At 41.4% G+C, this 13,038-nt stretch overlaps 1 protein-coding gene across 1 annotated transcript; it reads left to right on the top strand.

Annotated features, from left to right (window-relative positions):
* The first annotated feature begins 3,370 nt into the window (after positions 1-3,370).
* On the top strand, positions 3,371-11,488 carry LOC109478672. Its single transcript, XM_019780337.1, has 12 exons — positions 3,371-3,710; positions 4,319-4,516; positions 5,447-5,548; positions 5,970-6,100; positions 6,612-6,735; positions 7,218-7,339; positions 7,667-7,878; positions 8,625-8,838; positions 9,299-9,505; positions 9,891-10,026; positions 10,396-10,622; positions 11,029-11,488. Exons 1-12 carry the CDS (start codon positions 3,624-3,626, stop codon positions 11,486-11,488), a joined length of 2,220 nt encoding a protein of 739 aa, XP_019635896.1. The 5' UTR covers positions 3,371-3,623.
* The last annotated feature ends 1,550 nt before the right edge of the window (positions 11,489-13,038 follow it).

The raw sequence follows: 13,038 nt of genomic DNA, 5'->3' as shown, positions 1-13,038 counted from the left end.
ATACTTCACCCATTGACACCTACTGCTTTTTGTGAAAAAAAAACAGCTCAAAGACATGTAGAGTATTAGTCAGTGGTTGCAGCATTCTAACAATATTCTAAGGTCTAGTTTACCCTCAAACAGTGATGCAGTCATCTTTAATCTTTCGCACGCCAGCCACCAAACTAACACGTGACGCAGGTTTAAAAGCACTACAATTTTGCCAATAGGGAGAATAATTGGCCAGGAGAGTAGTTTTGCCACCGTAGAGTTCATTTTCCCGCACAGTTCAAGGGAAAAATTAACCTTCCCGCGGACTGACTCTCCCGGCCAATTATTTCTAGCCTCTTTTTTTGCCGAATTTACCACCCATATCCCCGTAGGAAAGCCTGGTGGAGGCTATCATACAGAAATGATTGAACACAACATATCAGACCTGATGAGGTCACACAACGCGAGGTCATGACCTCCGTATGCAAATTAACCCGGAAGTAAAGAAAGTAGGAAAGCGTCAAGGTGACGACAACAGAAGACAGATACGCAGGTGTGTTTTTATACTATACCACTTATTTACCAGTGTCCTATAGTTTATGGAAGATTAATCTATAAGCAGAAGTGTGTTAAAATGTGTTTAAAAGGAGGTTGACCTTCTTGGTGTTTAACAATTGTGACAGACTTCTTTCCAGTTTCCACTCGCTGGCATGTACCAATATTACGGTTTCTCGATCTTTCATTGAAATCCCCTAAGATAAAACTAGAGCCATACACACATTGCACGTTTATGTAAGTAAATTGCACCTGGATTGAGGGAATGAAATATTCAAGAATTAAAGACGATTGACGATGTTAAAACATTGATTTTGATGTTTGTGTTCGCAAAGGTTTTTGTTCTACCCATGCAGTCAACTGTGCCTACCTACGTTCTATGCCAAAATGGGTTATGGTTAGGACAAGGCACGGTTCTAGATATCCAAGAACGTAGATTTTCCCCCGGGCCCCAGGCACGGTTCTGGATTAAGGTGTGGGCTATCCAGAACCATGCCAGCCGAGCATGATTCGGGATAAAGCACCGTTATGGATACAACTTACAGCTTTGTTACTAGCCAGGCGTTGTGAGTTAGTAGTGGTTTGTTTTGATGTTGTTCAAAGCTCAATAATTGTATTTCCGGGCTCGCAATACAGTAAGTTGGATAAGAGACCCAGTGTTAATACATGTACATTAACTAGTATTCAGCGTAGTGTATACATGTACTGGTATTTCAGTGTATACATATAGTGTATTATACATGTACTAGATTTCGTAGTGTATCATACATGTACTAGTATTTCGTAGTATATACATGTACTAGATTTCGTAGTGTATACATGTACTAGATTTCGTAGTGTATACATGTACTAGTATTTCGTAGTGTGTATGTGACTGTACTTAGCATTTCGTAGTGTATACATGTACTTAAGTATTTCATAGTGCATACACGTACTAGTATTTCGGGCCGTATTTCGTAGTGTATAAATGTACTAGTATTTCGTAGTGAATAAATGTACTAGTATTTCGTAGTGTATACATGTACTGGTCTAGTATTTCGTAGTGTATACATGTACTGGTCTAGTATGCCGTAGTGTATACATGTACGAGATTTCGTAGTGTATACATATACTAGTTTACCTCGTAGTGACATATCTCGTAGTGACGAAAAAGGCGTCGTATGACTACATTGTTCATTTCATTAGGGCTGCTACCACACCCTTTCTATTACTGAGACCGTAGATTCTAATGCACTGTAAGGGCAGTCTAATGTCTTCTCAGCAAAAACGCCGGGTCTTGTTTTGTCCAGACTATGGAAGGATAATGGAATTAAGTCTTCCGTTGAAAGCAGATTAGTTTGACTTTTCACCGCTGAGCTAATGCCACAATCACACGCAAGTACGGTACTTATGTTCACACTACGTAACGCTGTATTGTGTTAGCCTCCGTAGCAGGCTTATAGAACTGGGGGTTTGGTGGTCTTCGGCTGTTTTCTGATTAGCCCAGTTCTAAAAAACGGGGGTAATTCAACCAGGTCGGCTATGTTGTCTACATGCAATCAGAAAATAGCACATAAAAGCTCCCAAAGACTCTGAAGACCCCCAAACCCCACAGTTTTTGGCATGCTACGGAGGCCAGTATTGTGTTACTCTTATGTAGTAAAGGCCGTTGACACCAAAGCTATGCATGTACAAGTAAACACAATAACTCGGTAACAGGAGATGCCGCCTACACCACAACAACAAAGACAGCAACAACCATTCCACGAAGGAAGCACAAATGATACTATCAGAAGGTTATGAGCCAGCTACTAAATTATGCATTAGGGTCGGGCATTTTTTAATTATTAATGCTTTCTGCTAATGCCTTCATTTTCTCATACAGGACGTGTTGGTAAGTACATACGACAGTAGAAACCGTTCTTTTAGTACCTGACTGTTTTAAAAGTCGCCTGGGGGACCTCTGCATTAATTTACCAGAACAAGCACCTAACACAGGTGAGTATAGAGTGTTTTCTCTCTACATATAAATGCTTTTGCCACCATGTACGAAGTCATTTGTCAGGTTTGAAGGCTGTTAGCTGGATGATTTCGTTGCTATTCAAGGACAAAATAGCACAGTAACAATAGATACTGGAGACGTGAATTTACCTGAACAAGAACCGAACACCGGTGAGTATAAAGTGTTTTCTCTATATTCTAATGCTGTTGGCACCATTTAAGAAACCGTTTGTTATGTACGCTGTTAGCTGGATGGTTTCATAGCTGTTCAAGGACAAAATTTGTGGATAACCCGACTTAGCAAAACGTGCGGTCACACAGCACATCAGGGACTAACTGTTAGCGGATTAATTATAACGAATGCTGTGCACGTTTTGAATATACGACGACCTTAGTTGTGCAATTTTCCCTCACTGGGCCTAGAGAACAGGTCACATGTTAACAGTCATATACAATTTATATAGATGTAAAAGAAAGGTCCAATTTATTTCGAGGTGCTGTCTTCTCCCTTGGCAGTTTTCTTGCTCTGGTGTCTAGCTCTGGCCTTAAGTTTCAAGTTTCAAGTTTATTTATTTCACCAGGGAATACCTCAGATCCATTGATCTGCTTTTCAGGTATCCCTGGGCACACATTAAAACATACAATTTCATAAAAATACAAATTGAACCCAACAATATACAAAAACATTACAAACATGTACATATACAACGCAGTCACATTAATATTATAGGCACATATAGTTCATTTTCCAAATTCCGTCCTCTTCACTAGTCTACAGTCCGTTTTTCTTTCTAAGTGCTGACGGCCTCTCAGTGTCTTATGAGGCTTACTTTAAGCTTGACCAACACGTAGATTACCTCCTTGGGACCCTCTCTAGGTAGTGTACTCAAGCCGTACTGACCGTTTGGACGTCGTTATCAGTACTTTATCTTCAAGCAGGTTTCATCGGGCGCAAGGCACTATCAAATTGGCCACCAGTTACCATCGGCCTCTCTATCAAATGGGGTGTTTTGCCCCCAGATGAAATCTGCTTGGAGATTAAGTACTAGTTAATGTCGTTTCCGACGGTCGATGAAAATTAGATACCTTCACACTCTGTCGTTACAGGCCGGGAAAACATGGCAGAAAAGTTTAAACCCAAGAAGATCCGCATCGGTACAGACCTGATCAAGGCGGCCAAATATCAGCTGGGATTCCTGAAAGAGGTAACTGATAACATTCATACACTAATATGTGACATATTTATCATTAAAAATTACGTGATTAGCCTCCTTCGCAGTCTTGTTGGGCGTCGGCGTTATTTTTTTCTGTGAGCGACGCGAGTAATATGCCGCCGCGAGGGACAATTTGCTGCCGAGGGAGTTTTTGCCGCGGAGAGAAGGATTCGCGAATCCTGACCAAGTACGTGCCTTAAGATCCTATCCATGATTTTTTATAAGGATTCATGACAACGGAATGCACAGGGGCCAATGGTCACTCCTATGGCCAATGTATACTGCCTTGCCACCGTATAAGATCTGGAGATTTAATAACAGACACCAGATTTTGCTTATGCTGCGTGCACCATACATTACAAAACATATAACACTACAATAAATGATAAGTACAATTAAAGAAGATTTAAGCCGGATTCGTAATGCTAGTGAGTAACTTTCCAAGCAGAGGTTTTGGGTTTGGCTTATTTATTGCGTGTTTTATGCGTTTTTATCGGGGTGTCTTTTTTGTACAGTTTGTGCAGGTACCAAAAAAAAACTGTATCTTTTGAAGAAAAAGGTACAATCTGGTATATTTGTTTCAATGGATACTTGTATAGGTTGACAGACACCCGATGCTGTACGAGGGACCCCATGTCGACAACGCCCTGAGGAGGTACGAGAAACTGTGGCTGCCGCTGGTGGCGCGGCTCGGGACCAAGGGGCTGTCCCCGCCCCTGGACATCCACTGGGTCTGGCACGTCCACATGCTGGCACCGCTGCACTACGAGGCCGACTGCAACAACATCGTCGGCAAGGTAAACAACAACAACAGCAATAGAAACAAACACTTCCTATTGATTTTGAACTTACTTTATTACTTTGTAATCATCATTATGTACAAAGTTTTGTTATCTATGTTTTATTTTATTGACCCCAGGAAGAATAGTACTGTGCTTTTAAGCACTAATGGGGATCGAAATAAACAAACAAACAAACAAACAAAACAAAACACTGACTCTGGCTCGTCTACTGTTGACACCAACCTGCTTTGTATCATGGCAAAAATCCACAACATCAAAAGTTACCCCGTCTAGTCAAATTCCGTCATAATAATTACTACAGCAGCTAAAAAAACAGCTATTCCGCTAAAAATTCACGCCAGTTACCTATTGCCTAAAAATGTCCTACTAAAAATCATGTGGGGTCGTGTGGCGCAAAGGCAGCGTGCGCGACTCGGAATCAAGAGGTCCCGGGTTCGAGTCCTGACATGCCACCGATCTTGTGCCCTTGGGAAAGGCACTTTACACGACTTTCCCCACTAGACTCAAGTGAAAATGATTATTGTCTGTCCAGTATTCGTTTCTATGTGCGGGACACAACACCAGCAACAGCTGCCTCTGTTCCGCGTGTATTGCACTGTTGCAATTTCAATAAAATAGAAATAAAATAAATAAAATAAAGACCATAGCATGTCCACAACACGAGATACCATACCAATGTATCTCAATGTGGTACCTTAAGAAACCGCTAGAGTACCGCTAAAATTGACTTGACTTTCATTGTCCCAACTCTAACTTACCTACTAAATATCATAAAGACATATGCACCTGAGTTATAGCCAATTAAAAATCAGCAGATACCTGAACACAAAACCCTATGGTTGAGGTAATATTTGTGAAAACTGAATCATATCTTAGTTTGTACGTCATGAAAACAAAATTTTATTTGTTATTGTTCCCTTACAGCTGATAGACCACCACATTCCTGACAACATTCCTTCGTTCCGGAAAGGCCTTCAGGCTGCGCAGACTCAGTGGGAGAAGGAGTATCCGTCTGAACCTTTCAACGTCAGTTACTTCGCGTAATAAACGAACTCGTGCTAAGAAAATTAAATTTCATTAAATTAAATCCTTTCAGATGCACATTATCCTCTCGATTTTCGTTGCAGGCTGGTTTTGTGAATTCATAACGACAGAAAGACTACATCTTACGCTCCAGTATAAAGAATTACTGTGTATACGTATATGTAGTTGATATTATGCACAATGTATAATCATTATTCCAAATCTCATGTACTTCATTATGGCATTGAACTACATTTTGTACATCTTATGCTAACGATTGTAAAGTTGGTATAATGCATAGACAATATCTAGTCATTATCAAACATTTTATAGACTTCATGACATTGAACTAGATCTTACCCTCATCAATAACTACTGTGAAGTATTAGTTATTGTTCAAAATCTGTTGTTTTACCATGAACAGGTGGACTTGAACAGCCCCCCGCCCAGCAAAGTCGTGGTCGCTTCTCCAGACTCGCAGATTTCTTACGACCTCCGGTCTGCGATCTCCCGTCAGAGGATGTTCTACTACCAGGTGTCTCTTCCTCACTTCAGGTAACACTGGATACTTAATGTGCAAGTTGCCTAACACTCTGGCAGAAGTATTCTTACAGATCAGCATACACGTGACTTAAATCCCCTGTCAAACATTCAAAACTTTCCCCCGACCACGAATCAACCAACCAAGGTTGAGAAGACTGACCAGATTTAGGCCACACATATCTTTCTATACAAATCGAATCGAATTTGAGTTAAATTTGAGTCACATTTGACTGCCACTCACGCCTGTCCCACCACTGCTGGTCTGCTCCCAACCACGAGCCAACCATGACCGAACCTCTCAAAAATCTTTATACCTAAATATCTTAAACATTTTGAAAGATTTCGGCTGGCGCAACCGAACAGTAGCCGACCTCGACGAACACCAGCCAATTAACCACAACCGACCTTTCTCCCGATCAACTCTTTGCGGCACGTCGGCAGGGTTCGGGGCCACATTCGGCTATTGAGACAGGGGCTTACGGCTGAGTCGTATTGGTCTGACCGCCTACGTCTCGTCTTGCAGGGACGACAAGTTCCTCCAGGAGGCGGTGTTGAGGTATAAGATGCTGCTGCATTTGAAGAAGACGAATCCCGGCAAGTTCCTGGTTCCCTGTTACGACATGGATCTCATCTGGCATGCACATCAGGTTCGATTCTATCTGATCTGTATTCTGAGGTTCAGGCCACACCAATTTGATTTGTTCAGGTTCTCGGATTTTTTTTTCAGAAAAAATAAGAAGCGAAAAAAAATGCCTCTGCATCCAATGATAGCCCCAAATGCTATGGCAGGAGCTATGTCAACCTTCAAGGCTGTTTTAACATTCAAACATTGAATTTAAAATTTTGTCAGACGACTATGATAGATCGAAACGGTAACATCTACGAAGACAAGGAGCTTTCTTCAACTGCTGGGGCCAAACTATTAGTCTAGGCTTTTGAGTTGATTCAGAACCTGACCTGAATCTTATTTTTGCAAATCAGAAAAAAATGAAGCGGGTGAATCCGTGATCTAGACATACTGGATGTCAGCTTTTGTGTTCGAGAAGAAGTGACATGAGTTTGGCCTAGCTCCTAGCAGCTTGTTCTAGCTACGCTGTTCTTCATAAAAATATTTCCCTATTGTATGTAGATCAACCCAGTCATATACAAGTCTGACACAGAAGCTATCCTCGGAAAGACTTTTAACCACGACGACTCCGTGAACGACCGCAGTCCCGGCTCCAAACTCAACACGTCTGATGATCAGACTAGGTGAGAACGAACCCACTCACCAGATGGTAAATAGCGTAAGGCAGTGTCTAGCTGTCTGCATACAGCAGCGAATAGATATTGGAGTTCGCTTGAAAGTTCATCTCTGACTTGGTAGAATGATTCCGAGACAGGGTTGAACAGTAATTTTTAACAAAAGTCCATTTTTTGTTGGAAATTTCAGTTCAAGTCTGTTTCACATGTAAGACAATTTTGTTTTAGTTCATAAGACTTCTAATACTTCACATCCACGAATTTGACACTAGCCAAATGCCCCGTAACCATGGTTAGGGGTAGGTCAGCACAATGCATTTTTTCATCTCTCATCAGGACCCTGTGGAAGACGACATTTGGCAAAGATTTCCCGTTGAGTGGCGCGATGTTCCGGGGCCCACCGCCGGGCGATGTCCACATGATGACCCGGGAAGAGGTGTTCGCCATCACCGTGAAGCGGTGCAACATCATCGTGGAGAGAGCCGAAGTTCAGAACATACCTTCGGACGTATCGAGACCTCTGTGCCTGAAAATCAGGAGCAAGAAAGGTATGTATGAAGCAGGGTTCTCACCAGTATTTTTGCCACAGCGTAGGTGTAAGGTACAGAAGGACAACTTTCTGCATTGCAAGCCGCGCATTGAGTAAAAAAACCATGACCACAGCAGAGGGTCTGGTGCCCCCCCCCTCCCACCAAAAAGTCCTGCTTATTGTTGGACACGTTTTAAAAGTTTTATGTTTTCCTTGTGTTATCACTTCATTTAAGTCATTTTTAAATACTTATGAAAGTCCACAAGGTCCCCCCCCAATAAAAAAGAAACACCCCTACACTCAAGCAGCCTAGTACCGCAACAACAACATGACCACTAGCTTGTCGACCAAGCAAGGAATGAAATGGAGATCTGTTGTTAATTCTGTATTGATATGATATTGAATAACACCAGCATATTTCTGTTTATGTTTCTTTAAATGTGGTCCTGGATTCACAGATAGTAAGAGCTTTTTTGTCTTTTCTTATATAAAAATAAGCCTGCAACTCCTATAACAAAACTAATCGTTTTCTAATGGCATGCGTTTGAAAAATGAAACAAAATAGGAATCTAAAAATGATGACTGAAATGCTACAATGTTCAAAAAAGTATCCACACATACATTTCAGAGAATGTTTGGTTCAATATCTCTTGTGTTTTGTGGACATGTACCCCATAGGTACAATTACAGATATCATCATTAAACTTGTTAGCATGTTTCGCTATAACGAATAAGAATCGTATATACTACCCGTCCATTCTTTAGGCAGTGTAAGCTTGAAACAGACTCCCTCAGACGGCTGCCTAACCTGGTCCTCCCAGTCAACGAGCGGGCTGAAGACGTTTGACTGGGGCGACTCGACCCACCTGTGCGCCAGGCTAAGTAACGCCACCACGTGCCAGTGCCTTGCCGGGGACCCGCTGTCTAGCTACGACTTCGACCTGCGACAAGCAGTCCACGGAGTTCCCGAATCGGGAACGTAAGTTGTATATCTCTTATGCTTCTACACCCTACTTGTCAAAAACCATAATTTGCCAGGTGGTACTAGTAATATGTAAAATTTTGTTTTCTGGCCCATGGACTATTCTGTTCACCGAGTGTGTAACTGTCGCCTGCTATTTTTGCCACAATTGATGAAGAACGTTTCACTTTGTATTCTTAAAAATTGAAATTAAAACCTTAAGTCATGTACTTCATTGTAAATCATCACTTTGAAATGCTTTGCAGGCAACTCCACAATTGACAATACCCAATTGACTTCAATGTGTATATACGTATTTTTTTATAATATTATATATGTCAAATCGTGAAAACAGCTCTCCCTGTTCTTTGTCAAATACTAGTAGTAGCAAGAATAGGCCTCTTCATTATGTGACGTACGTGCACGTATATGCCCTATTGCTTCGTCAACATTCAATTTGATATTTGATATTTTTCAGCCAAATTGTGGTGCGGAGCGAGAGAACGGACCTGCCCATCACCCTGACGGTCGGGATCGTGCCGAGGGAGTGGGGGGAGGTCCGGCTGACCACGAACTTCGGCACCTGGGCCAAGTCTCCGCTGTCCGGGGAGTATCTGTCCACCCTCCCGCCCATGGTGCTGGGGTCGGACGGAGCGGCGTATACGTTTGAGATCGCCACTCACAAGTAAGGATATTTGTTTAAATTTGAAGTTAAAGCCAACACAAAGACGTCCTTTCACATGTGAAGTCTCACTGGATCAGTCTGCTGAAGAAGACCAGAGACTCTAGGTATTAAAGAGAATTTTGAATCAACTTTTGTTCCAACACAAAGAATTATTGTTCTCATGATAAGCTTTCGACCAGTCAATCTCTTCTTCAAGAGACTGACCCAGTGAGTCTTGTCACGTGGCTTGTCTGAAGTTTAAGGTAAATAGAAGAAGTATAAAGTCTGAAGTTGAGTGTATACGGCCCTGATCATCGGTACGTTTTAAAAAGAGTTAAAATGCTGGTATGTTTTTTTTTTCAGTCTAAAGCACTTTTTGTGTTTCTCCATGTAAATTTGTTTGCAGTATTTTAGACCTGACAGGAGGCCTGGCCTTCAGGTGCAGAGTGGTGCACTCCGCCGAGCTGAAAACCTCCGTGGTGCAGGTCATGACCCCAGGAGACCAGCTGACGGCAGAGGCTTACCTCATCCGGAATGACACGGTACCGACACCTAGGCAGGTGCAGTGTCTCTTCAACAACTGTTGTTTACGTCTTCGGTTTTACACGTTGCTCTATTATACCCTTCCTTTAGAAATGGTTTTATAATAGAGAAAGTTTATCGCAACGTCTTGCCTGTAGGCTAATTGCAAGTACATCTACATGTAACATGAAAATAAACGATAGACAATGAATGGATAACAAAATACTATGTATGACTACTCTAACTACTAAACATTATACTAACGTATGGGTTCGACTTCTTTTTCCGAGACAGTGGAAGACGAATGATCACACTTTTTCTATAATGAGTTAGTTTTCATTTTATCTGTAAACACGGAGAACTTAGGAACTTAATTCTCTCTCCCTCAGCTGCAAGCCCCAGCCGTTGTGCCGACCATGGGACCTAACGACTGTGCCATGTTAATCCGGAACAGTCAGGACTGGGGCGTGGTGGTCGGCAGGTGGGACAACTTCCGTCAGGGCGTCCCCGGCACACCTGGCGTGAAGGGCGTCAGCGGCACGCAGGACACCCCGGCCGTCAAGGGCGTCAAGGGGACCCCGGGGGTACGGGGCAGGCCTGGCAACCTGTCCATCAGGTCAGGGCTACTACTACCACTACTACTGCTACTGCTACTACTACTACTACTACTACTATTACTGCTGCTACTACTACTACTACTACTACTACTACTACTACTATTACTACTACTACTACTACTACTACTACTCGTACTACTACTCTACTACTCGAAATCTAGGTGAGAACAATTTCTCTTGAGTTGGAAAATATTTTCAAGCTTAATACTATCAAGTACGTCTGAATCGTAAAAATGTAGAGATTAGACTTAACATTTTCTGACGTTTCCTATTTATTTATTTATTCATTTATCTTATTTATTAATCTCAATGTGTCTGGGTAACCCTATTCAGCTTACAATGGCTGTTTTCCAAGGGGGCTTGTTACAGGCCAATGTTACATTCTATTTCTGTGTCCAAAACTAGCTTCTACAACTTGCAGACTGGCACCACGGAGAGAGCCGAGGCCACTCCAGGCAACAACTTCACCATCAGGCTCCGGAACCTGACCGTGGACTTACGGACCGGCGAGGTGACGATCCCGCCCAACGTGACAGACGTACCCGAGGGCGTGGCGCTGGCCTTCTCCGTCGCCGTCATGTGGGTGCTGTTACAGCCTCGACCGCAAGATGGCGCTGCAGCTACAGCTACAGCAGCCGCCACGCGAGGCAACAAGACTGTGAAATCCATGGATACGTCCTCCCTGATGATGATAGTCGGGGCAGGGTATTACCTGAACGGGATCGCCTATTACTCCCCGGTTACTGGCGCGTCTGGGGGGTGTGGGGGATGTGGTGGGTGCGGAGGGTGCGGGGGCTGCGGGGGGTGTGGGGGTTGTGGCGGATGTGGGGGTTGTGGTGGTGGTTGTGGAGGGTGCGGTGGTTAAAATACACGTTTGGCCAAAGATCATAGATGTATGAAGAAGTCAGATCATGTTAACGTTTTATATCAAGAATGTTAGTAAACTGAAGCATAACAGAATAGGAATATAATATTGATGCTATCAACAGGGTAAAAGACTGGTATGTTTTTTTGATTACTGTGTTATATATCGTTTTGAATATATATTTATATATTATTGTGCTTATATTATTGTGCTTCTTGTATATGCGAAATGTCTGCATTAGATACATGCATGAGGACTTATATAACAAGTACATCATACAGAAGTCGTAAAATATGAAATGTAGTTCCTTTGTTTTCATGAAAATGTAGTTTTTATTACTCTCCGACTAAAAGGAATAAGAAAGAGTGAATCATGTTGTGCCTTACTTCCAGAATTCCAACTTCAAACATACTTTCCAAAGTCTGACTTTCTTAGAAAACGTGTATATTATTCTCAACTGTTTGGCGCATTTTTACCGTAAACGAGTTTAATGTTTTAAAGTTTACTACAAGAAAGGTAACATCTATGAAATATACAACTTAGGACATATTGTTCTGTTTAAGTATCTACAATGTATATATATACTAATATGTAAATCTGTTACATTTTATCTGTATATCGGTGTATGATATACACAACAGTTTACATTTAGGTATTGCGAATTTTTCTTTTTGTTACAAGTTAAAGCAAAGTTGGGTCACAAATTTCTGTGCCTTCTTCAATTGATTTATTTTCAGAAATATGTCACTGAAAGGACACTATGTACCTTCTATGTGCAGCTAGACTGAAGCATTGCTTTTACAGAACTTTCTAATGTTATACATTTTACGTTATTGTATTTTATGAAAGATGATGTGATATGTGTGATTTGACTGTAATTAGTGTAGTTTATCAATAATTGGATTCCTTCATATCTGTTTAATAAACTGACGTATAAAGCGTAGAAGAGATACAAAATACTACATAATACAAATGGGGCATTTCATGCTTTATTAATCTTCAAAGAAAACGACATATACACATTCAAATGAGGTACACTTTGAAAAAGTGTGATCGTAGCAAAGGCAAATAATCATTATATTAGGTGATTCGTAGCTTTATGTTTTCACGATATTCAGTCAACAGCATAAAAAATAACAGCTGATGCAGCTGCTATGTTACATTTTACCATAGCCACAAGCCTTGTTCCAAATTAAATTGTTATCATCAAAGTTAAACTAATGAAAAAACCATATCCACGCCAAAATGAACACAGCAAATTAAACGAACAAATAGACAGTCTTATAATAAGAAAGTTGCCATTAATTCAAAATCAAAATTACTGCACAGCAATTCATAACTCTATTAATGTGATATCATAAACAGGCGATGGGCCGTGATCTATCTTATATACCGCATCTCGTAGAAATGAACGGAATGAACTCGATGTTATCGTAGTTTGAACTTCTGAAGAAGAATACCAGAGTTACTGGCCGAAAGCTCTAGGTGAGAGCAATCCCTTGTGTTGGAGCAGAAGTATGAACCTTAAACAAAAATTATATTATATATGT

The sequence above is a fragment of the Branchiostoma belcheri genome, unplaced genomic scaffold (genome assembly GCF_001625305.1).
Source record: "Branchiostoma belcheri isolate BF01 breed outbred unplaced genomic scaffold, Haploidv18h27 scaffold45, whole genome shotgun sequence".
Classification (NCBI taxonomy): Eukaryota; Metazoa; Chordata; class Leptocardii; order Amphioxiformes; family Branchiostomatidae; genus Branchiostoma; species Branchiostoma belcheri.
This window is presented reverse-complemented; position numbering and strand designations above follow the sequence as displayed.

What these genes read in the sequence shown, in the direction of transcription:
- LOC109478672 (XM_019780337.1), top strand. Translation starts at nt 3,624, where the DNA reads ATGGCAGAAAAGTTTAAACCCAAGAAGATCCGCATCGGTACAGACCTG. An exon ending in GTGTCTCTTCCTCACTTCAG is followed by an intron (nt 6,101 to 6,611) that starts GTAACACTGGAT and finishes CTCGTCTTGCAG; the next exon opens with GGACGACAAGTTCCTCCAGG. An exon ending in GAAAATCAGGAGCAAGAAAG is followed by an intron (nt 7,879 to 8,624) that starts GTATGTATGAAG and finishes TCCATTCTTTAG; the next exon opens with GCAGTGTAAGCTTGAAACAG.